General features: G+C 34.1%; 4 protein-coding genes across 5 annotated transcripts; all 4 read left to right on the top strand.

Annotated features, from left to right (window-relative positions):
- Positions 1-1,230: 1,230 nt before the first annotated feature.
- Positions 1,231-2,424, top strand: LOC145557752 (uncharacterized). Its single transcript, XM_081618923.1, has one exon. The coding sequence runs from the start codon at positions 1,231-1,233 to the stop codon at positions 2,422-2,424; it is 1,194 nt and encodes a 397-aa protein (XP_081475049.1).
- A 480-nt stretch (positions 2,425-2,904) lies between these two features.
- On the top strand, positions 2,905-3,921 carry LOC145557751 (uncharacterized). The gene has a single exon (XM_081618922.1). The coding sequence runs from the start codon at positions 2,905-2,907 to the stop codon at positions 3,919-3,921; it is 1,017 nt and encodes a 338-aa protein (XP_081475048.1).
- A 1,949-nt stretch (positions 3,922-5,870) lies between these two features.
- Positions 5,871-8,078, top strand: LOC145559911 (small ribosomal subunit protein eS24z-like). The gene is made up of 5 exons (XM_081621187.1): positions 5,871-6,026; positions 6,130-6,171; positions 7,241-7,411; positions 7,536-7,622; positions 7,795-8,078. The coding sequence occupies exons 1-5, from the start codon at positions 5,955-5,957 to the stop codon at positions 7,825-7,827; spliced, it is 405 nt and encodes a 134-aa protein (XP_081477313.1). The 5' UTR covers positions 5,871-5,954; the 3' UTR covers positions 7,828-8,078.
- Positions 8,079-16,399: 8,321 nt separating this feature from the next.
- On the top strand, positions 16,400-23,560 carry LOC145558587 (protein argonaute 5-like). 2 transcript variants are annotated; one of them, XM_081619875.1, is made up of 22 exons: positions 16,400-17,071; positions 18,247-18,449; positions 18,541-18,693; positions 18,795-18,925; positions 19,020-19,129; positions 19,432-19,535; positions 19,875-20,007; positions 20,105-20,221; positions 20,325-20,432; positions 20,532-20,603; positions 20,704-20,826; positions 20,929-21,070; positions 21,163-21,284; positions 21,380-21,517; positions 21,619-21,761; positions 21,839-21,901; positions 21,980-22,043; positions 22,168-22,294; positions 22,413-22,486; positions 22,821-22,915; positions 23,015-23,046; positions 23,135-23,560. In XM_081619875.1, the coding sequence occupies exons 1-22, from the start codon at positions 16,547-16,549 to the stop codon at positions 23,314-23,316; spliced, it is 2,961 nt and encodes a 986-aa protein (XP_081476001.1). In that variant the 5' UTR covers positions 16,400-16,546; the 3' UTR covers positions 23,317-23,560. The 2 variants fall into 2 exon arrangements, with proteins under 2 accessions (XP_081476001.1, XP_081476002.1); XM_081619876.1 differs by lacking the exons at positions 22,168-22,294; positions 22,413-22,486; positions 22,821-22,915; positions 23,015-23,046; positions 23,135-23,560 and having other exon boundaries at positions 21,839-21,899; positions 21,977-22,041.
- The last annotated feature ends 1,769 nt before the right edge of the window (positions 23,561-25,329 follow it).

The following is a 25,329-nucleotide window of genomic DNA, read 5'->3' as shown; positions in this document are numbered from 1 at the left end:
TCATAGTGGTAGGCACTTTAAGAATAATGTCATATATTTGTTATGTATAAGGGACTGTTCTCATTGACTGAACTCAGCTAAACTGAACTGAACTGAACAGAACTAAACTGAGCTGAACTGAACTGAACTGGATTGAAATGAATATTTTATAAGAGAAGGAAATTAGGAGCCGAACTGAACTGAACTGAGCTGAACTGAACTGAGCTGAACTGAACTGAGCTGAACTGAACTGAACTGAGCTGAACTGAACTGAATTTCAACGTAAGAGAATAGGCCCTAAATCTCTTTGTAGATTTGTATAAATTTTATTTATTACCAAAAAAAAAACAATCCTTAATAATAAAAAAAAAAGTAATGCATTGACAAATGTGCCAATCAAAATGAGACTATAAGAGCATTGCCACCAATGGGGAGAAAAATGCCCATGGGTAGTTTTTGGGGTTTAATAAAAAAAAATAACTCCCCATCAATGGTCTAAATTAAAAATGCCCATGGGCAAATCAATTTTTGATCAAAGTTTCGGCAAAATTAAAAAACTGACCAAGAAGAAGTGGGCCCCACGTGCATAGCTGCATTTTAATTTTTTTTTGCTAAGCTTACCTCAAAACGCTGCGTTTTGAGGGTAGGAAAAGCAAAAAAAAAATTATATTCGCAGCCCTGACAGGCGCGTCAGCACGCCCAATCAGGCGCTGACACGCGTCCTGTCAGGTGAGTTGGACCAATCAGGAAATTCCTGATAATTGCAACGGTAACAATTTTGTAACGGGTATTTTGTGCTTATAAAATTAAAAAATAAAAAATAAAAATTTACCAACGGCTAGAAAAAAAAATTCCGACCCATTTTGCCTATATTTTCATATTTCCAAAATTCACATAAATTTGTTGTATTTACATTTTCTCTCAATTTCTCCCTCATAATTAGTCATCCTTTTAATATTAGTATTATTATTATTATTATTATTATTATTATTAAAATAAATATTATTATTATTATAATTATAATAATAATAATTATTATTATTATTATTATTATTATTATTATTATTATTATTGGAAGTATAATTATTATTGTTATTATTTTAGCTTATTAATATTATTATTGTTGTTCGTTATTATTTTTGTTATTAATAATAATATTATTATTATTATTATTATTATTATTATTATTATAGTTATTATTATTATTGTTATTATTGTGTTAGTTTTTGAAATTAATCAAAAAAAATAGATATGGATCCCAATAACCCCTTTTACTCAATACTTTCTCAAAATTGTAATGATTTTGATGAGAATTTCATGAATCAACCTCAATTTCAACTTTTCCTACAAAGATTGAGCAACACCTCTCTGCAAAATCCTCCACAACAACAAATACCTCCACAACTTGAAATACCTCCACAAATTCCAACTGAAAACACTGATTACGAGCAATCACCTCCTGTCTACCAAGGAAGTAACTCTCAGTACGATGATAGCCAAGAAGAAAATGTGTCTGAGACACCTCAATACCCTCCGTCGACTCAAAGAATGCGGGTGGGTTCCAACCAACAACTCGCTAAAGCTAGTCGTATTTGGTCAGTCGCAGAAGATGAAGCTCTTATTGGGCTATATTTAAAATACAGTGGAAATGCGATAGTGGGTACGGGCATGAAAGCAGCTGAACTTTGGCGACAAATATCTGCGGCGTACGACATGGTTCAAGCTAAGAAGCCAGAAATACTACCACCCAGAAATGCGAAGAGTTTGGAGAACCGTTGGAGAAGGATGGCGGCAGATGTACTGTTATGGACAAGTTGTTATGATGAAGCGGGTCCGTTAACTGGAAGTGGATTCAACGAAGTTGATCGAATTCAAAAGGCCTCGAAGTTGTTCCATATATCAGCCAAACCACCACACAATTTTGTTTTTCCCCACGCTTGGGAAATGATAAAGAATGACCCAAAGTGGAGGCCGAAACTCAGATGGGCATTCTCACTAAAGGAACGACAGGATTGTCAACTGCGTCCGGAAGGGGACACCGAGGATAGCAGTGGAAGTGGAAAGAGATCGAGAACTGACAGTGAAGCTGAAGGAGATGTTCCCGTTGGTGGGTTTTCATCAGGAGGTATACCTAGACCCGACGGGGTAAAAAAAGCAAAGGCTAAGCGTAAGGGAAAAGCTATTGCTCATGATAGTGCAATTTTAAGTATTGGTGAACAGATACAGGCTTGTACTGAAGTTAGAAGCTTTGAGGCAAATTTACGGCAGCAAAGGTTGGAGCTTGAAAGGGAAAAGGAAAAGAGGAAAAACAAACAGGTCGAATTACAAGAGAAGAAGATGAAATTTGATATGTTGCAAGCAATTATGTCCAAAACGACGCCACTTACACCAACTGAAGAAGCGTGGAAGGAGGAACTAATTCAAGAAGTGTATGGTGGAAAGTAGAGTAGTTTATTATGCATTATGATTTCAAGTATTTTGTTTATTTTATGTTGCAATGAATTACTTTTTATTATTAATTATGTTCCAAAAATTTATCAAATTATATTACATTTTCATATATTTTGTTCAATTATGAGTGAAGTACTAGCTACTGTGTGTAGATTTTGTCTTATACAATTATGAGCCAAGTGGTTGGTTTTATCAACCATTGAACTGTCAAATCCCAAAAAGTAGTCAAGTCCAATTGTAGTTTTTGTTTTATACAAGCATTGAGTAGTCATTTCATACATAACTTCAACCGTATGACAAACATTGGTATTGATTATTAAGAATTGAGTACTCATGTATTTTGTTTTTACTATACATTGAGTAGTCAGTTCACACTCAGTTGAAGGACATGCACTGATAACATTTTCTATTTAAAGGTGTGAAATCCATAAATTGATCCACAACACCAAAACATTCAAAAACCAAACACAAAAAATGTTTTCCATAAGCTCAACCTCAAGCTCAAATTCTTCTGATTCAGATCAATATGCGGAATTTGATAATCTAGTTGACGAATTTGTCACAAATCACTTACCTAACATAATGCTTCCTCAACCACCTCCATCCGAGACCGAAATTGTAAATGAAGATGAAACAGTCCCGCAGCATAGGGGAGATAGAGAAAGGGAGAAAGGGCATTTGCAATTGTACAATGATTACTTCGCAATAAATCCTGTGTATTCTGAAAATCAGTTTCGTCGGCGATTTCGAATGCACAAACCTTTATTCTGTCGGATTATGAATAAAGTGGTTGAGGGCGATCCGTTCTTCCAGCAACGTAGGAATGCAGCTGGTAGGCTTGGCTTATCACCTCTGCAGAAATGCACCGCTGCAATAAGAATGTTAGCGTACGGTGTTGCTCCGGATGCCGTAGATGAATACATACGCATGGGTCAAACAACATCTAGAAAATCAATGCAAAATTTTACTCAAGGGGTGATCAAGCATTTTGAGGCCGAGTACTTAAGAAGTCCAACAGATGAAGATTTAAGGAGAATCCTTCACCAAAATGAAATGCGTGGATTCCCGGGCATGATCGGTAGCATCGACTGCATGCACTGGGAGTGGAAGAACTGTCCTATGGCTTGGAAAGCACAATACGCAGGTCGTAGCAAGAATGCAACCCTTATCCTCGAAACTGTTGCGGATCAAGATTTATGGATTTGGCATGCATTTTTTGGAATACCCAGCTCTTGTAATGATCTTAACGTCCTATACCGCTCTCCGGTGTTTGACGATGTTTTGAAAGGTCGGGCACCACCAATTAGTTTTATGGTAAACGTCCATGAGTACAACATGGGATACTACTTAACAGATGGTATATATCCGAACTGGGCAACATTTATACAAGGTATCACATATCCTCAACTCCAGAAGGACAAGTTATTTGCAGATAAACAAGCTGCAGCTCGGAAAGACAACCCTCACTTGCTTTCGACGAAGACATTTTGAGCGACATAATGAATGCTTGTATCATTATGCACAACATGATTGTCGAGGATGAACGACACAATTACACTCGTGCCGAAGTTTTGAAGGTATTACGAAGAAGATCGCCCTCAGCTTCATAGAGCAAGGTCCGGTCCGAGTACAAGTGCCACAGTGAATAACAACGAGCCTTTCGAATTTGACGTTGGCCGACCACCAAACGTTGATTTTGACGCGTATATTCAAAGAAGAATTACCCTGCGTGATAGCCAAACCCATTTTTCTTTGAAAGATGATTTAGTTGAGCATATTTGGCAAAAATACGGTCGTAATGAATAAATAGTTTTGTAATCGTTAATTTATTTAGTTTGTATGATTGGTGTACGATCATTATGTTCCAATGTTGTAATCGTTAATGTTGTACTAATGAAAAATGAAATTTCGCATAAAATAATGACACAAATAATTAATATTGTACTCATAAATAATTTAATCAATAAAAAAATTTAGTTAAGAATAAATATTATTATTTTATTAAAAAATACATTTTGCAAAAATTAATATTAAAAATAATTAATATTGTACTACTCATAAATAATTTAATCAATACAAAATTTTGTTAACAATAAAATTAAGAAATACTAAATTACAAATTTAATGATGTGTAGGAGAGATAAATATTGGTGGGGTATAGGGTTAAAAATAGGAGAGAGAATGGTGGGGATTATAATTTTTGACCATTGGTGTAGAATAAAAATGACCAAGAAAATGCCCATGGGGAGGAGGAGTGAGAAAGTGGTTAGAGAGAGATTGGGCAACCAAAAAAATGCCCATTAGTGGCAATGCTCTAAGAACGTAGAGTGTACAGTGTGAATAGTAGATTGGTATTATTTTACTTTTTATTTTATTTCGAGGAAACACTCTTCCTAACATAAATTGAATGCAAAAGAAACAAAACAGTTGGAAAAAAACAAGATTTTTTTAAAATAATAAATGTCAATATGGCAAAAACACTATTCATATTTTTGGAAATGATTAGTAATTTGACTTTCGCACTTTTATAAAGTGTTAAGATAATTTTATCCATACGGTTGTATATATTTCTGGAGACGATGAACAAGAATATGGGATTTATATCGTGAAACAAAAGTAGTATGGAGTAACAAGCTACCATATTTCCGATCTGATTCGATTTGAAAAATAAAAAAGGAAAAATTTCGAATCGAGAAAAATTAATTAGATCCCGATCTAAAAAATGCATATTCAAACCTTTGCTTTTCTTATTGTGTATCTAATTTTTCTTAGACATTTCGAATATCCAAAACTTTTGGTAGGTGGTTGTATAATATTTTAATTTAAAGATATTAATTTTTCTTAAAAATTAACGGAGTAAATTAGAATATTTGAAAATTTTAAAAGCAAATCTGAAATATAAGGGTTTGTTTGGTATCACTGTCGTTTTTTTTTTGTTTTTCAAAATCAAATGATATATTATCGTATAATGAAGCACTGGTCAAACTTATTTAAATAAAGATAATTTTAAAAACTGAATATAGAAAAGTAGAAATGCCTTTGTTTTTTTGCCAAACAAATCCAATCCTTAGAAAATTGGATTAGATGAGAGATTGTTACATACACCTGGGTGTACCGTATCCCAACTAACCCCAAGGTTAGTTTTTGTTCTTCATTTGATGATTGAATGAAAAACAATTATCAAAATGAGAATAATCAAAATAAGAGCAAATAGTCATATGTGCACGATACACCCGGGTGTATAGAACAATTTATAGGATTAGATATCCTATTTCGAATCGGATCACGGATCGGGTCAATCGGATCAGATTCTCTCACGGCCCACCCCATTAATGTCCTACATTGGGCTCAAACAAGAGGCCCGAAAGAATTATTTTTAAAAAACCCAAAAAACACAAAGAAGCAAACCCTAGTTCGTACTAAATTATCCACCTTCTTCTTTTCTGCACACTCTCTTTGGAAAAACAGCCGCAAGTACCTGCATCAGAGGAGAGAGAGAGTGAAAGAGTTGAGAGAAATCAACAATGGCGGAAAAGGCAGTTACACTCAGGACTCGCAAGTTCATGACTAATCGTCTTCTTTCTAGGAAGCAATTCGTTAGTTTTCATTCCATTTTCTTTTCTTTTTTATTTATCATTTTGATTCCTTAAATTATTAATTTTTGATTTCTTAATACTTAAACCCTAATTTATCTTTCAGGTCATCGATGTTCTTCATCCTGGTCGCGCAAATGTTTCCAAGGTATCATCTTATTTTCTCGATTTTAAATCGCATTTTCTTTGATGATGGTGGTGTTTTTTTTTTTTTTTTTTTTTTTTTTTTTTGCTAATTTAAAATCAGTACCCCTTAATTTACTTCAACAATTGAATTAATTTTTACAAACATGTAATTTGCAACATTAATAATAATTAGTATATCGTGTGATTTGCAACATTCATATTTTGTGTAATTTGCAACATTCATATTTTGTGTAATTTGCAACATTAATATGGTAATTGTAATTGATTAGTACTGATGTTTGATTATGCTGGAACCAAGTGTGCTGAAGCCTTACATTATTTGTTTATGAATATTATGTCATTTTTAAAGTAGTCAATTTAGGGCTTGTTTGGCATCAGTTTTGGTTATCAGTTTTCTGATTTTTTGAAAACCAAAAAACAGGAAACAAGAATAAGGTGTTTCCACTTTTCTGATGTCGGTTTTCAAATTTATCATAATTTTAGCAAGTTTATATAATTTTTGATTCATTTTGGGACACATATCATATACTTTTAGAAAACAAAAAACCAAAAAAGAGAGAACCACAGCAATGCCAAACGAAGCATATTGGTATTAAGCAGTGGCTACTAACTTACTATATGTATAGTGTAGCCAATGGGTCATGGTAATTGTTGCTTTCCTAATCCTCTGAATTGTTAATACAGTAGCTTGTTAATGTTTGCAATTATAATGCCGCTAGTTTATTACTCTACGTGTTGCAGTTGTCGTGGTCTTTTTTTGGAAATTGATCAATCAGTGGTGGACACTGCAATACTCACCTTCGTAAATGATTCCAATTAGAAGTTTTGTTTGTCTATTGTTGGATTTTCAGTTATTTTCCCTCGATTTCTAAATGTACATTTTTGAAGAACATTGTTCCACGATGAATGTATGTTGCTTCTGTTAACATAACCTTACTCTACACTTGTGTCTTCCAATATTACTGCAAAAGCTGTGTAATATTTATTTGTAGCTTTACTGTCTTTAGTGTGATGTGAATTTGTAATGTCTTTGCTTGCTGAATGTCTTATCACAATCTTCTTTTTGATAGGCTGAGTTGAAGGAAAAATTAGCTAGAATGTATGATGTGAATGATACAAACTCTATCTTCGTCTTCAAGTTCCGTACTCATTTTGGAGGTGGTAAATCAACTGGTTTCGGTTTGATTTATGATTCTGTTGATAGCGCTAAGAAGTACGAGCCCAAGTACAGGCTGATCAGGGTAATTTTGATTGATCCTTTTCTCTTCTATTTTATCCATGGAAATGGGGTACGAGTAGTTGTGCTTTACTCTCATACTCTGTATGTTGCTCTGATTCACCTTCCTTCCCTTTTCTTTTGTGCAGAATGGATTGGCCACCAAGGTTGAGAAGTCGAGGAAACAAATGAAGGAGCGAAAGAACAGAGCTAAGAAGATCCGTGGTGTTAAGAAGGTAGGACAAAGCACTTTTATTGTCTTCTCTTTAACTAATATCTTCCCGTATGTTCTGTTGAGCTTTGTCTCCCTTGTATACATAACCCTTTCATGCTATGGAGTCTACTCTTTTCAAATTTTCAAAATGCTGTACTCATTTTTCTAACCCATGTCTTGTTTTTTTTTGGCAGACTAAAGCTGCAGAAGCTGGAAAGAAGAAATAAGGAACTAATTATATTGAGGATGTTGTATACACTGGTGGAGCAGTTTTCTTTTTGGTGCAACTTCCTTTGCAACTATCGAAAATTCTTTTCCTTATTAACTTGTTTTGTTACTTGTCTACTCCAGTTAGCATAGCTTTAGTGAGAGATTTTGAGACTTATAGCAGCTTGTATGTTCTACTCTAAAGTATGTCGAGATTTCTCTCAACTTTTTTTGTCTCAAAATGGTGGAATCGTGATTATTTTTGCCTCAACTCTATATTATGCTTTTTGATCTGTGTTATATTTTGATCTTGTCAGAAACTTTATGTATTGTTTGATCTAGCGTCTTTTAAATGATTTGTTGAACTTTTGTATAATGGCTTAAAGGTTGAAAGCAGTTCAAAAGGGTTATTGTCCATAGTAGTGTATTGTCTCTACTCTATAGACCATGGTGCATAAGGTTTTGACCATGTCTCTACTCTGAAATGCTGAGGTTTAATGGGTTATTGCTATTGTGAAATGAAAATCATAAACAGAAAGAGCATCTTTTAAATAGCAACCTGTGGACTGCTTCATGTCCTGTTGCCTGCTTGTAAACTGGTGACCAATTTTTCTAAGCTTGAAGCTGTCAACTCGTGACAATGCTATGTCTTGTTTTTCTTATTCTAACAAATATTGGCTTACTTTAGAATTGATCATATCATATTGGTTTACTTTAGAATTGATCAAATCATATTGGCTCTAATGGCATTAAGAAATTAAGAAATTTGTCATTATTGATGTATTCAGTAATAACTGGTGAGACTGAAAACAACAAAAGGACGGGGAAACTTTTTGTTTTTGGGAAACTTTTTGTTTTGTCATTGCCAAATTGAATTAGACGGTTTATAACATGCAAGTACTACAATTTTACCAACTTGAGTCTTACTAAGCATACGTATAAAATGCTTAAGAATCAGCCTATGGCGTTTTATTTAGCTGGCTCAGATAGATAAGATTGTTTTCTTGAATGGTGGGTTTGATGAGAATGGGAATTTGATTTAGAAAGATCTTCAGGTTGTTTTAAATAAGAGGTTTTATAGGTTTGCTCAAATACAGCATCCTGATAATTGTGTCGTGATAGTAACAGTGAACGTTGGTGACAAATTGAGCTTGATCAAGCAAGATAGATGGGGCAATTAGATGATTTTGGTAGTCAGTATCTGTACTTCATTAGTCCAGGTCTGATGAAAAAATTATTTCCTGAACAATGATCTTTGGCCGGTAACTTTCAAACGTACAAGTAAATAGATTTGATATGGTTCGTCTGAGCATAGGTACCTTTGTATTGTTTCAACTCAATATTAAAAAATTGGCATTCCTAATTTTTGCTTGTTTCTGAACTTGCTGTCCGATATAATATTTCTGTGCTGTCCAAAAACTAGGCTTATATGTATGCAATTTGCTTTGTTATTAACTTGTGCAAGGAGCACTTAATTTTAGATGATCTTTAAATTTGACAGGTCGAATAAAGTTGAAGTTCAAACGGAATTTTCATCTATCATTAGAGTATTAGGGTCATGGTTTTCATATTTTCACAATTAAGCTTGCTTTTTACATGCTGTAAATGAAAAAATCAGGGGTTAAGTGGTATTATATGCAAAGAGGTTTTCGTAGATAGAAACTTCTTCCACTCCATTACACATTTAAAACAGTGCAGTGTGCAGTAATCCGTAAAAATGCAGGGCTAACAATGACACAGAAGATGACAGAACCAACAGCAAGGAATGTACTTGAACTCAAAGAGTTGCATTGATGCCACATACTTGTATCATAAATCATTAGTCCGTAACAAGTATCTTCAATTGATTGATGAATGTCCTTGTCTACAACCTTGACTGCTGATTTGCTTGCCTTCGTTCTCAACTTGTTCATGCTTCTCTACTCAACATTCGCATTTCTCCTTATAGTGCTTGAAACATCAATCTACTTGTGACTTTGGCACGTCTTTAACTCTTTTTCACAGACTTTCTGCGAGCATTCCAAATATTGTTTCGAGATCAAATTTTGGCTATAATATTCATTGAAACACCTCGAGCCTTCTGCTGATTAATGGCTTGTGGCTAACTTAGAGAGAAGTCCGTAAACAGCTCTCCTGCCTCTCCAAGTCTGATCACTGCTTAGGTTGCTGTCTATTGGATTCCCCACGATACCCAGTGCTACTAAAGAATTGTAGTAGGCAACAAGCTGTCCTAGAGCCTTGGTTGTGGTTGTTTTATTGAAGCTAAGGTTCAGGACTCCAGGACTATAAGCTTCAATAGCAGCCCCTTGACGTTAGTGATCTTATTTATTGCCCGCTATGTACAACTCGAGCAATGTGCAAATTGACAGTCCTGTTAATAAAATCATCAATGTGAAAAGTTTGTTACTCGTATTTAAAACTGTGCATGTAAAATTAATTTGAATAATTTGTTATTACAAAATCGTGACATAAATTTGGTATTGAATTATTTTGTGATATCTACAAATAATACAAGTATGAGAGTGATGGATACCTCAAGTGGTTAGAGCTTCCCTCCCGATTCCAGGAGATCCTGGGATCGATTCTCACCTCCGCCCTTGTGGCTCTCTAAACTACAAAAAAACAAATAATACAAGTATAGAAGTATTATTTTAGAATACAAAATTTATTGCAATATATAATTCAAAATATAGTCACGTGAAACCTTTTTAAATTCGCCTCAATTTTTAATTTTCAAATTTATAGTTACGAGTATCTATTTTTTCTGTTATATGTAGCTTGGGATATTTTAATCATAATATTTCATTCAAAATTATGTAGATTAGAAATTAAAAAAAATGAAAGAAATAGAGAGAGTGACATAGCTGAAAATTTAGAAAAAAATCAATTGAATTTAATAAGATTTTTTAAATTTCCAAAAATAAAATAAAAATCCAAAGAGACCAAAAAAAGAAAAAAAAAAAAAAAAAAAAACATGCCCAATATTTTTCAGAGACCACAAAAGAAAAAAAGAAGGATTCACTAGGAGATGATATGTGTCATTACTTGTGTGTCTTTTAGTATATAGTTGGTTGATTTTTTTTTTTTTTTTTTATTTTATTTTTTCTATTCCTCTTGTTTTATTTTTGTCACATTTTCTTTTCTTCTCCCCCTTCTTGTTTTTGGTGCATAAGTGCATAACCAATTCACCATCTCTTGCCGCCATGGGTTAGGTGCTTCTCCTTTATCTCTCTTTTTATGTTTTTTTGGAAACAACTTAGATTTGTTTCTTTATTAGAGTTTAATAAACAAAAATAATTACAAAAAAAAAAAAAAAAAAAAACAACTAAGGATACACCAAGAGATGACACGTGTCATTACTGACGTGTCTTTTATTATATAGTTAAGTTATTGACTAGGTTAGTCCCTGTGCCATGCACTGTAATTTTCAATAATCATAATTAAATTATCCTATAATTAATTTTTTATAAACAAAAAATTAAATTCTAAAAACATAGTTGACAAAATTGGATCAAAATGAATGATCATAAAAGATATGTTGGATATAAAATGATGTAGAAATTGATCAAAATTATGTTAAGAATTTTTTTTATAGATATATAAACATTTGTGTTAAAGAATCAAAATTTTTTTATTTAAAGTAATTATATTGTATAAGATTAGGGAATTTTATTTTTTTTGAAAGTAGATTAGGAAATTATTTTTTTATAAGATTTGATTCTTTATTAGAATTTAATAAAAAAAAAAAAAAAAATTAAGGACACACCAAGAGATGATATGTGTCATTGCTGATGTATCTTTATTTTAGTATATAGTTGGTTGATTAGTTGATTTTTTTTTTCAATTACTCTTGTTTTATTTTTGTCACATTTTCTCTTCTTCCCCCCCTTCTTGTTTTTGGTGCATAAGTGCATAACCAATTCACCATCTCTTGCCGCCATAGGTTAGTTGCTTCTTTTTTATCTCTCTTTTTATTTTATTTTTTTAAAACAGCTTAGGGAATTATTTTTTATATGATTTGTTTCTTTATTAGAGTTTAATAAACAAAAAAAATTAAAAGAACAACTAACAATACACCAGGAGATGACACGTGTCATTGCTGGTGTGTCTTTTTTTTTTTTTTTTTGAAGCAACTCGTGTGTCTTTTATTATATAGTTATTGATTATTGATTGATGATTGATGGATGGATTATTGATTGATTGATTGATGATAGAAGATACATTTAAGATTTTAACAAATTTTGAAAAAGATAATATCAACAAATATCTTTATAATTTCACAAAAAAAAAAAAAAAAAATATTTTTTTAAGAATATTTATCATATAACAAAAAATTGATTGAGATTTATAAGATTTTTTTTTCTCAAATAGTCCATGATTTTTTATAAAAAAAAATTAAGAACAAATAAGAAACAAATTCAAAAGTTTCTTAACCTAATTAGGGTGTGCTAGTTCTCTTCACTTTATTAGACATGAACTTATTAGAACTTATTTAACTCATTAGCAAGTATTGAATTTATTGGAAGTTATTAGATATTATTGAAATTATAAAAAACTTATTAGATTGATTGAACTTATTGAAATGACATATTTTGTTCACTTTATTTTCACTTATTTAAGATCTAATAATTTTAGATAAATTCATAAAAATAAGTTATGATGAAGCTAAGGTTACCCAAGTACATATTACAAATAAATAAATTTACATAAGGTCTCATATGTTCAGTTAAATTAAATAAATTTTATCAATTTAAGTTTTAAAGAAGTGAAGATCAGGTGAATAGAATGCACTCTGAACATATTTGAACTTATCTTTTATTCATAACTTATTATTTTTCCATTCTTTACCTGATTTTTACCTATTTGATCTCTTTTTACTCTAGGATGTGTTTTATTCACTTGAAAAAAAAAAACTGAAAACAAAAAACGATGCCAAATAAGCCTTAAATTGAATTAAAGAAAAAAGGGTCGGAAATAAGACTATTTTCAATTCGGCCTAAACGGCCCAAAAAACTAAAACCTTAGAAGAGAGAGGAGAGAAAAGACAGAAAAAGAAAAAATGGACTATTTTTTTTGTTTTGTTTTGTTTAGTGTTTGTTTTGGGTGTATTCTATTCACTTGATTTTCACTAATCTGAACTTATTTTAACTTATCTTAACTTATTAGATATTATTAAAAGGTATTTTAGTTGTAATCTAAGTTGCACAAGAATGGGTACGGACACGGATACGAGTATGAAACGGATACGGTAAAACGTCTATTCCAAAATAAGGGACACGGGTACGGAATGCTAATATTCATAAAATATACTTTAAAAAAGATTTTGACCATGTATTTGTCATTTTGTCCTCTCATAAGATTATATAGTATCATATAACAATATGAAGGCACCCATATTATTTAACAATTACCTTATTTATCTTACTCTACTTAAAATATCTTAACAAAAAAAGTTGAACAACCTATATCATAGTGGGATACGGTCCGAGACGTGTCGTCGTGTGTCCCACGGGTGTCGGTATCTGACACGGTGTCCGACACGGACACGACAATTGGATGAAGTGTCCATGCATCCTAGGTTGTAATTTATATTACAGTAACCCTTATGAACTTATATAAAATTAAATGAACTTATTTGAAATGAGTGAAAATAAGATGAACAGAACAAACCCTTATTAGAATTTAAGGGAACTTATCTAAACTTATTGTGATTTTTTTTTTTTGGATATTTAGAGAAGCATAAAGACAATGAGAATCGATCCCAAGAACTCTTGAGCCAAAAAAAAGCTCTAACCACTTGAACTATTCATTGACCTGATTGTGATTGATGATTGATTTAATATACTGATAAATCTATGGAAGATTCTGACAATAATTTTTGAGAATAAACAATGCTTCGTAGTAAAGTAAGGATAAATTCTTAAATATATACTATTAATAATACTTAGGGATGTCAATGTGTTGATCAATATTTGAACAAGGTCGATTAGAACCCTATTAAAAACTCGTTCATTAATTGAAGAAAATAATCATCTTTTGGTACTTCAATTTTTACTACTACTCTAATTATGAGAATGTATGTTTTAAATTAGTTTACACAAACATTAACGGCTAACAACGACATATACAATCCTACTCCGTAAACACTCGTGACTATTAAAGACCCTAAATTTAGACAAAACTAGAGTCTACCCGTGCAAAATGCACGGGATATATAAGAAAAAATATATTTAAAATGTGAAAAATTGATTTTTGATGTTGTAATTTAGACTTGAGCTATAATGGTCGGTTTTGGACTGGTGGGTTCTGTTGAACCCTAATTAGCTCTGTTGTACTGAGTATTAATAATAATCGTATTAATAATATGCTGACACCTGATGTGCTATGCTGAAATACGGAGTATGATATTTTAAACAAAGCTTAGAAGCTAAAAAAACAGGGGTTTTACTCTTTTATGTCGGTGGCCATACAATGTTATTATGGGGTTTACTTTTTCAAAGTTATAGAGGTTACTCGTTCAGTGTTATAGAGGTTACTCGTGTAACTCAGTTAGTGTCATGGGTTAGTGTCTTGCTCTAGGAGTTATATACTTTGTTCTGTTGCAAGTAGTTATTCGCTGAGGCCAATTGCACAAAAACGTGCTGTATATATTTTTTTTTTGTTTTTGATGATTAAAGAAATGGAACATGTTTGGAGGGTAGTCCCTAAAAAAAATGCATATAATTGAAGGGTTGGAGATTTAAAATACTATAATTGAAGAGTTGGGGACATTGTTATTAAAATCCCGATTTAAATCCTAGAATCTTACGATTTTACGATTCATATATATCATACGATTCGATTTACGATTCTACCCGATTTTACATATTTTTTCTGAACTAGCGAAATCCTTACAAATAAAAAACATGTTTATATAGGTTTTTATAAATAAATATTGTTAAGTATTGATTGCTTAATGGTTAAATGACTATTATCTATCAATAATTAGGTTTCAAACTCATAATTTCAATATATTTAATTAAATTTATATTTGACGTCTTGATTATGCATGTTGGTAGAATCTTACGATTCTACGATTCGATTTTACGATTCGATTCTGATAGCCCCTTCCGATTCAAAGTAGAATTCCAATTTTAATAACTTTGGTTGGGGATTTAGAATACATTTATTTTGATATGTTATACTACGTACTAAAAAAAAACACACACATAAAGTGAAATGTTAGTAGTAGCCCACTACCCCCATAAAAAAAAAAAAAAAAAAAAAAAAAAAAAAAAAAAAAAAAGAAAAACAAAAACAAAAAAGAAATAGTGAATGGGTAGTTACTGATTTTTTTTTTTTTTTTGGTAAAAAATGATAAAAAATAAAATAAATAATAAAGTAGTGGGATTGGTAGTTATTTTTTCCTTAAATGAATAAATAAATAAATAAATAAAATAAAATCTCAAATGCATGAATGCATGATAGTTGAGGACTGGGGATTTGGAGGGCTCTCATTAGAGTAGTGATAGACCACTACCAGGTATGGGCTCGTTGGGTCCATACCAGGGGCAAAAATGTAATATTGCGTAAAACTTACCCATGTTGTAAAAATGTAGTCTCTATCCGCTCAATAACAGTATACAAATTAAGAATATCAGTATACAACCCAAGAATAACAGTACACAAACTAATAATAACAGTACAGAAATCAGTAATAACCGAGCATCGACAAACAGGTACCATCGTCAAATTCGACCGAACTCAACGATTTCCAGCATAGAGCTCACTGATTTTAATGGCTACCATCGTCAATTGGGACAGAACTCAACGATTTTCGGCATAAAACTCACCGATTTTAATGGCTAGAGCCATAAGTTTGTGTCTCTCGTTTTTTGTTTATGTTTTTTTGGGTGATTTCCGTTGATTTTTAACGGAGGTAGTTGCGAGGTAGTAGCTGTTGGAGTGGGTTTCTTGCTGTAGGAGGTGAAGGTGTGGTGGGCGGAGGTTTGGCCGGCAATGGGAACTATCCATGGAGGTGGGTAAAGGATTTAAGGGAGGAAGAAGATGAAGAGGAAATGGAAAAAAAGAAAACAAAAAAGAAAAAAATTATACTGTGGTATTGGGTAGTATTACCCATACCTAGTAGTGGGTAATACTTACTCCTCTCATTAAGTGACTCTACAATTATAATATAGATGTAGGAAATGTCTAAGAACTTTGGTATAGATGAAAGTTCTAGAGAATGATTTTAATTTGCTTACTTCATCACAATGACGCAAATTCCAATGACGCAATTGTAATTTCTTGAAATAATTTTCTAACATTATTTTTTACCTTAACACTTTAATTAAAGCCTAAACCCCAATTTAAAATGATAAAACCATAGTACTAAAATTCCAAAAGCCACATTGCCACAACTGCCCCATCATTATCATTAAATAAAATTAAAAAAAAATTGGAAAATGAAAAAAAACCGCCAAAAATAAAAAGCCAAGCCCATACTATGTACGGAGTAAAGAAACTTGCTAAACAATTTTTCCAAAAAAAAATTAAAAATTGCGAAACAAAAAAAATAAAGGGTAAAATCGTCCAAAAGATAAAAACAATACAGTTTCCCTAGTCTCATTACTTAAGAACTAAGAACGACACATTTCTCCCTCACTTTCTCTCACTTCCTTAATTCTCTCTCTTTCTTTCTCATCATATTTTCTCTACATTTTCTTTCGTAATTCAACTCCAACTCTCAATTTTCCAACAATGTCGCACCGTGGCGGCAGTGGTACCGGCGGAGGACGCGGCCGTGGTGGTGAATTCGGTGGACGGGGTCGCGGCGATTACGGTGGTGGTCGTGGTGACTACGGTGGTGGACGAGGTCGCAGCGGCGATTATGGTGGTGGTCGTGGTGGTGACTACGGTGGTGGTGGACGAGGTCGCGGTGGCGATTACGGTGGTGTTCGTGGTGGTGGACGAGGTCGCGGCGGAGATTATGGCGGTGGACGAGGTCGTGGTGATTCCGGCGGAAGAGGTGGTGGTGGTGGCCGAGGAGGATTCCGACCGCCGAGTATGGGAGTATTGTCGGAAGAGATTTGGAAAGCGGCGAGTGTTGATGGATTGAATAAAGCGATGACGGAGTTGAGTGTTAAGCCGACGCCTAGGTCTTCCAAGTCGTTGAATCCTCCGAGAAGACCTGGTTTTGGAAGGGTTGGAACGAAGTGTAATGTTAGGGCGAATCACTTTGTTGTTCAACTTGCTTATGAAAATAGTGATTTTCATCACTATGATGTAATCATTCTTTCTCTCTCCTCTTAATTGTTTTCATTTTTGTCAATTTTTTTGGCGTTTTTTGCTTAGATCAGCGGTTCAGTTGTGATTTTGATGATTGCAGTTTTTTTTGCATGAAATTAATTGAATTTAGGGTTTTGATGGTATTTATGTCACAGTTTTTTTGCCCAGAAATCTAAAAAACTATTTTTTTTTTTTGGTATTGTTTAGATGTGTTTTTCAAATTGTTGTACGAGTATATGCGGATGTGCCAATAGTCTCATGATTTGGATGTGGGGTTATTTTGTTTGGTCACTTAAGTTGTTTGAGTGTGCGCGATTGTGTGTTTTGTTTGAAGCTACATTTAGGAGTTTAAACCAATATTCATGTTTTCAGCTGTGCTCATGTCATCAATGTGGAAATTGTGGTTACTCTTGCACGTAGTCTTTAATCTGGTTATCATTTATTGCAAATTTTTCCTTTGATTTTTCCCATGTAGTTTATTATTTTCCTTCTCTTTTTTCTGTGTGTGCTCGGGTGCGCGCTATGGGCTCTATGTTAATTTCACTTTATGTTTTTTAAGGGTATTAGGGTTAGTAGGCGTGTGTGCTCGGGTGCGTGCTATGGGCTCTATGTTAATTTCACTTTATGTTTTAAAGGGTATTAGGGTTAGTAGGGTGCGGTTTTGAGGACATGAACTTGTCAGCTATTCTCCCTTCTTGAATTGGGATTCGTAAATTACAGATATTGTGTGTATTTGACAAGGAATTCGTACATACTTGTACCGGTGACAAATTCTAGTTTGGAAATAGTACATAATGAAAGGATTGTATACTGCAAGAGAATGAGCTATGAAATGAGATTATTCTAGTTTTGTAAATTCTAGTTCTGTTGTCTGTGCTCTCAATTTTAGCTTTCACTAGTGTGCCTTTCCTTTCATAGATTTTGTGGAAAACATGGAAGAGTTACATTAGAAGGTAGAGATCGGTTAAAGTGTGTCCTTGAATGACAGAGTAGGATAATTAGAGTACAGTACTCAAGAATAGGAGTTTATGCGCTGATGTGAACTATGGCTGCTTTAATGACCTCTCTGTCCTATCTTCTAATGTAAAGGATTTAATCCAAAGAGCATATTGGTAATGTGTTTTTTTTTTTTTTTTTTTTTTTTTTTTTTTTTTTTATAAATTTGGGAACAGGTGTCGATAACCCCAGAGGTTACCGCAAAGAACTTTAGCAGAGAGATTTTGAATAAACTTGTGAAGGATCACAAGGCATTTTTGGGGGGTCGGATTCCAGCATATGATGGCAACAAGAGCATCTATACTGCAGGTCCCTTGCCTTTCACGACTAAGGAATTTATTGTTGAAATGCAACGTGAAAAAAGAGGCAGTTCAGAAATGTAAGCTTTATCTCGATTGTGTAATATTTCTCTCTTGGTATTGTCAATATCCTGCTTAATCTTAGCTGACTGGTAATGGATGGATTGTCAGGGAGGTTGCTAAATTTAAGGTAGCGATCAAATTGGCTGCCAAGGTTGGCCTGTATAATTTGCAAGAATATCTTCGTGGTCGGACTTCAGAGGCCCCTCAAGATGCCATCCAAGTTCTTGATATTGTTATGCGTGCATCTAAGCCTCTTAATGAGTAAGCTTTGTTTCTTCTATGCTGTAAACTTTTACAATCTTGTGCTGCTGTGCATTGTTTGTTTCGTTGAGATGGTTAGAGAATTTGCTCTTGTTATGTAGTTATGCAGTGATTGGGAGATCATTTTTTTCCGTTAAGCTGGGTTCAGGGCCCCTTGCAGATGGTGTAGAGTACTGGAGGGGTTACTATCAAAGCATTCGGCCCACCCAAATGGGTCTTTCTCTGAACATAGGTGTACCTTGGCAAATTTTTTTTGTTTGTCTTTTGTCATTATATGAGTATTTTTATATTGACTGATTATGAGCTGTTGAATATTGCTTTTGTAGATGGGTCTGCTCGTCCATTTTATGAGTCGATGATGGTTCACTATTTTGTTCAAGTGTACTTAAATTTGAGGGATCTTAACAGGCCTCTTAATGATGCCAATCGTGTAAAGGTACTTCCATATGATCTTGGTAATATGTAATTTGTTTTATATATTCAGTGTTTTTTTTTTTACTTGCAATGTTTAACATTTCACACTTGCAAATGCATTAGTTAAAATAAAAATTTGATAGTTTGAAAGTATAAATTGAGACGAATTTAACAAGATCCTACGTGACTATTTTTTTGTGTCTAACCGTCTATTAATTATCAAAGATAGTCAAAGTGGATTATTTGAGTAGTGTAAAAGTCAAAGTGTAGCAAGTAATAAAAAACGGAGGAAGAGCACTATCTATATCTCTGTTTTTTTTACAGGTCAAGAGGGCATTGAAAGGGCTTACTGTGGAATTAACTCATTTGAGCTACAAAAAACGCAGCAAAGTGACTGGTGTCTCAAGTGAACCTGCGAACCAGCTGATGTATGTTCCAAGATTGCACCTTTTTAACTTTTTGGCCTGAAGTTGTGACCCTCTTTTTCCTTTGATGGATGATTAGTGTTTTTGTTCTGTGTTTGTTTTAGTATGTTACATAATAGTCATATTGTATTATTGTGTTTTCTTTTCGTTTCTTCTGCACATTTGCTCTTACCTTTCTGGTGGCAGAGACCCCACAGATAGGACATTACGAACTATCTTTCTGGATTATTTGGGGTGCTCATTATTGTTATATTTGACACAGTGTTTTCATTCTCTTTCTCTGGTTCTTGTTCGTAATTACTAAAGCTGGCATTGAACGTTTTCTGGTCAACATGTTTGCAGGTTTACATATGATAAAGTACAGTTGTCTGTTTCCCAGTATTTCAAAACTAAGTATGGGATTCAGCTTCAGCATCCTTTTTTACCATGCATCCAAACTGGGCCATCTAGCAGGCCTAACTATGTGCCTATGGAGGTGTTTTTTTTGTTTTTTTTTTTTTTATTTCATCTGCATAGTTTTTGTTCCCTGTGTTTTGCATATTGATTATAGGCATTTGTGAATTCCTCTACAGGTCTGCAAAATTGCCCATGGACAAAAGTATGCTAAGAAGTTGAATGAGAGGCAGGTGACTGCTCTCCTCAAGGCAACTTGCCAACGACCTGAGTTAAGAGAGGAGAGTATTAAGAAGGTAATTTTTTTTTCAATCAAGCTATTTTTATAATTGGAAATTTGTCTTTAAGAGTTTTTGGTAGTATTACTCATCCTTTGTTCTTTGCCTCTGTTGTCTGAAGATGGTCAAAGACAATAGGTATACTGAAAATCAGATGACCAAGGAGTTTGGAATGAATATTTCTGAAATGTGTACAACTATTGATGCCCGTGTGCTGCCTCCTCCAATGGTAGATTGTTTTAATTAGAATTTATTTTTGAACACCATGGGGTTTTGCAGTTTTGACATTCCAAATGCTATACTGATATTATATTCTTTTCCTTTGAAGCTCAAGTATCATGACAGTGGGAGAGAAAAACAAGTTGCTCCTTCAGTTGGCCAATGGAATATGATTGATAAAGTAACGATTTGATTTTTTTTTTTTTTTGGGGGGGGGGGGGGGGTGGTGACTTTTTGCCGTAGTCCTCATCAAATTTATGACTGTCGTTTTGGATGTGCAGAAAATGATTAATGGTGCATCTGTAAATCGTTGGACATGCCTCAGTTTTTCAAACAAAATGGATCTAAATGCAGTGGACCTTTTCTGTACAAGTCTGGTTGCCATGTGCGCTAGCAAGGGGATGGTATGTTTTCATGGCATGAAAGTATATGCTTTGGTATTAAACTAATACTTTCTTCCTGACAACAATGATATTCTTGTTGATTTTTCCTAATTTTGCTGCCAGACTTTCACTCAGAAGCCATGTATTCCTATACATGTAGCTAATCCAAATCAGATTCAGAAAGCACTTTTACAAGTCTGGACTGAAGCCAAACAACAGTTGCAGTTGTTGATCATAATATTGCCAGATTCAAGTGGATCTTACGGTATTTGGCCATTATTACTTTTTAGATTTGTTTTTGACATGGGGTTGTTGATTGATAGTATGGAGTAATTAGGTTATTTTTTTGCCATGCAGGAACTATAAAAAGAATATGTGAAACAGAGTTGGGAATAGTCTCTCAATGTTGTCAGCCCAGGCAGGCTGCCAAGAATAATAATCAGTACATGGAAAATGTAGCTTTGAAAATCAATGTGAAGGTAACTATGCAACTTATGACTTATGCTTATTGTATATCTATGTACCCATCTTTTTGTTTATTTATGCTCATCATGCAAATGCTCAAATCGCTCAGGCTGGGGGGAGGAATACTGTTTTGATTGATGCTGTTCAGAGAAATATACCTCTTTTGACTGATCGTCCAACAATTATTTTTGGTGCTGATGTTACCCACCCTCCACCAGGGGAGGATTCTAGTGCCTCAATAGCAGCGGTATGGTTCCCTCCATAGGGATTTTAATGTTCTTAATATACCCTCTGCTCTTTGTTTATCATGGTGGAAGCTGTTATCCATGTACATGCTGTTTATCACAGGTAGTTGCTTCAATGGACTGGCCTGAAGTGACGAAGTACAAGGGGCTTGTCTCTGCCCAGGCTCATCGGGAAGAGATTATCCAGGATCTTTATAAAGTTGTTGATGATCCAGTGAAGGGAAAAGTACATAGTGGAATGATTAGGTAAAGTATCTATAAACTTTTCCTGCTGTTTATATTATCCGAGTTTGAGGTTTTTGATTGGTTTGTTCTGGTTGTAGGGAATTGCTGATATCTTTCCTAAGAAATACAAGGCAAAAACCAGATAGGATTATCTTTTTTAGGTATAATCGTTTGCTGATTTGTGTGTTTAAACCATTATTTTGATTTTTTTCTCACTGACTCCTTATTTGATGGGGTAGGGATGGAGTTAGTGAAGGCCAATTCTCTCAAGTTCTGCTGCATGAAGTGAATGCTATTTGGCAGGTATGAAATTTTACCTTAAAGGCTGTCAGACTAAGAAATGTCATCACACAAATTAATGACATGAAGTTCGTAGCTGGGTTTTGCATGTTGAATCACCTGTCTTTCTTTTTTGTTGCTTTTGAAGGCCTGTGCGTCTTTGGAAGAGGGCTATCTTCCACGTGTGACATTTGTGGTTGTTCAAAAGCGGCATCACACCCGTCTCTTTCCTGTTGATAATAGAATGACGGACAAGAGTGGAAATATTCTTCCGGGTTTACTTGCTATCTTTCTCTAAAATTTATGCAATTCTCGAGAAATCTTATTGACTTTTTTTTTTTTTAACTTAAGATATTTATTTTGAATTGTGCTCTGATCATATATCTCTCACAGGTACTGTGGTTGACACTAACATTTGTCATCCATCAGAGTTTGATTTCTATTTATGCAGTCATGCTGGGATACAGGTAACTTGTTGTAACTTTTTAGGTTTCTTGTTTTCAGTTAATTCCTTTTAGGCTCTAGCCATGCATGCTAATTTCTCGAGTTAAACTAACCATAGGAACCAGTTTATTTACATTTTTGTTTGATACAAACAGTATAAATTATACTTCGTGTATAATCAACTTTTGCTTTTGTATAACCACCCTTTCTAGTTGTTGAATTTCTTCGGCGTTTCTGCTTTACTTTTGTTGTGTTTTGTGTAGATTTAAACTTTTTAGCCATGGCCAAATTGGCCATACATTAACTGTCTGGTTACCTATTCAATAGTTTCTGAAACTTTGTGAATGACATATGTAGGGGACAAGCAGGCCCTCGCATTATCATGTGCTGTATGATGAGAACAATTTTACAGCAGACTTACTTCAGCTGCTGGCGAATAGCTTGTGTTACACGTAATAGTCCACTTACTTGTAATTGGTTTTCTTGACTTACTCCTAAGATTTATGGTGTTTTGTGTGTTGAAATTGGGTGTTGAATTCTTGTTTATACAGGTTTGCTAGGTGCACACGTTCAGTCTCCATTGGTAAGTTTTCAACAAGTATAGATTCTTGGTTTCTTCGACAGCTGTATTGAGGACTAACAATAACTTTCTGTATTAATTTTATTGGCAGTCCCTCCAGCTTATTATGCACATCTTTTGGCATTCCGTGCTCGTTATTATGTTGAAGGTCTAACATTGTCAGATAGCGGTTCCACTAGTGGCGGCAAGGATTTGACAGCAGAAAGACAGGCTCTGGCTCAGGCCCTTCCTAAGATAAAGGACAGTGTGAAGGATGTCATGTTCTATTGTTAAGAAGCAGCGTAATGTCTAAAGACCTAATTATATAATTAACTAATTTTGATGTTCTTTTGAGCATTTTGATGCTATTAGGCTGTGGATAGGAAGTACAGTATTGGCTTAGTTCATCTATAGCTTCAATAGTTTTGGGGTTTAGCTATGATGTGCAGTGTTTTTTCTTACTATAATTTTGGGTGATAATTTGTTCACACTTTTGAATATGTAAATATCTATATATATCTCCTATTCAGTCACTTAAGTTTGTCTTTTCTCTAATCACTTTGTCTTTTAAGGGTTTTGGTTCAACTTTACCCTTATTTAGTACTACTTATGTTGGTGTTTTTAACATAAACCACTTTAACTTGTGTTGGTGTTTTTAATACTACCTCCGGTCCACTTTACTAGCAACTTTGAGGGGGTTTGCGGAGGCCGAGGCAAAACTTTTAAGGGGTGAATTAGAAAAAGGGTATGTAATTAGGAGATAAAATTGGAGGGAATAGTTGTGGTTCCCTTTTTTTTATTTTTGTAAGCCCTTGTACTTTTGTTAAAGTAGTGGGAAGTTCCCACCCTTTTTCCTGGCAGCATAAGCAAGTAGTGGGAAAATTTTTTGGCCACCTTGTTTCCCTCCCAAAATTTCCCCAAATTTCAAATTTTTAACCAAATTCCCCCAAAATTTAAATTTTTGCATTAAATTCAAACAAAATGCCCTATATAAAACCAGGGCTTCCCTTCCAATTCCCTATTTTCAAAAGATCAGTTTTAGGGGAATTGGGGAGGGGGGAGAATTAATTCAAGTAACATCACATCAGAAATTAGTTTACTAAATCCAAAATACAGGCAGTCCTAACAAATTACAACCGTCTAAAAGTTGATTAGTTAAATCCTAATTCCTAAAGCTGTGTTAGTAGATGCAGCTTCAATAATTACAGGAATAGGCTCCGTTGAAGACCGTCCAAAAACCACCAGCCGTCACTTCATCACCAAAAAGCAATCCTGAAAAAATTTAAAAAGAGAAGGGACTCATGGCAGAGTTCATACACGAACTTATGGATGAGTTAATTCAACAGGACCAGCTCATGGAAGATGATTTCAACGAAGAACAATTCATCCAAGAAGAGTATCAATGGTCGTCTGATTCAGATCATAAACAAGACCAACATCATGAAGATAATGATGCAGATGGGTATGATGCAGATGATGATGTAAACCAAGAAGAGCTATAACACAATTGCAGACCAACAAGAGAGATGACAGCAGAACAGAAAAGAGCAATTGTTGAGGAGATTATGTTGCACATGGAGGGGGACTCACTGCCAAGGGGCTTTTTAGCCAATTTGGCAAGAAAACATTCAGTGCACAAATCTACAACAACAAGATGGTTTCAGGTAATAAAACATTCTCTAGCACAAGGTATTGTTGTTGATGTGAATACAAAAAAATTAGGCAGGACAGGACGCAAAGCAAAAGAATACACAGATGAGTTCCTGACATCTGTACCATTGTACAAAAGAACAACTGAAAGGGGATATGCTGCTGCACTGAAAATACCCAAAACAGCATTGCATAGGCTAAGGCAGCAAGGCAGGCTGAGAACACACACAAGCACAAATCACCCAGCATTGACAGAGAAGCACAAAGTCTAAAGAATTAAATGGGTTTTAAGTCTAATAAATCCTGTACCAGCAGTAGGGGACCCAACATTCACTGATATGCAACAATGGATACATTTAGATGAGAAATGGTTCTACATTAATCCAGAAACAAGAACCTTCTACCTACTGCCAACAGAAGATGATCCATACAGGGCTAAAAAATCAAGGAGGTTCAAGATCAAAGCAATGTTTATGGGAATGATAGGGAAACCATTGTTTGATGCTGAAAACAACATGATACATGATGGAAAATATGGCCTTTTTCCTTTTGTAAAGTATGAAAGAGCCAAAAAAGAAAAACAAGAACAGAGATGCAGGGACTCTAGAGACAAAGGCAATTCAAAGTGTCACAAAAGAGTGCATAAGGGGGATGTTG

Source organism: Chenopodium album, chromosome 9 (genome assembly GCF_948465745.1).
Source record: "Chenopodium album chromosome 9, dcCheAlbu1.1, whole genome shotgun sequence".
In the NCBI taxonomy this organism is placed as follows: Eukaryota; Viridiplantae; Streptophyta; class Magnoliopsida; order Caryophyllales; family Amaranthaceae; genus Chenopodium; species Chenopodium album.
Note: the sequence above shows the minus strand (reverse complement) of the source record. Positions and strands in the feature narration are given on the sequence as shown.

Coding starts and splice junctions, on each gene's coding strand:
- LOC145557752 (XM_081618923.1), top strand. CDS start 1,231: ATGGATCCCAATAACCCCTTTTACTCAATACTTTCTCAAAATTGTAAT.
- LOC145557751 (XM_081618922.1), top strand. CDS start 2,905: ATGTTTTCCATAAGCTCAACCTCAAGCTCAAATTCTTCTGATTCAGAT.
- LOC145559911 (XM_081621187.1), top strand. CDS start 5,955: ATGGCGGAAAAGGCAGTTACACTCAGGACTCGCAAGTTCATGACTAAT. Junction 7,412..7,535: donor CCAAGTACAGGCTGATCAGG/GTAATTTTGATT, acceptor TCTTTTGTGCAG/AATGGATTGGCCACCAAGGT. Junction 7,623..7,794: donor AGATCCGTGGTGTTAAGAAG/GTAGGACAAAGC, acceptor TTTTTTTGGCAG/ACTAAAGCTGCAGAAGCTGG.
- LOC145558587 (XM_081619875.1), top strand. CDS start 16,547: ATGTCGCACCGTGGCGGCAGTGGTACCGGCGGAGGACGCGGCCGTGGT. Junction 18,926..19,019: donor GGGTCTTTCTCTGAACATAG/GTGTACCTTGGC, acceptor TTGCTTTTGTAG/ATGGGTCTGCTCGTCCATTT. Junction 21,285..21,379: donor CTTTGAAAATCAATGTGAAG/GTAACTATGCAA, acceptor CAAATCGCTCAG/GCTGGGGGGAGGAATACTGT.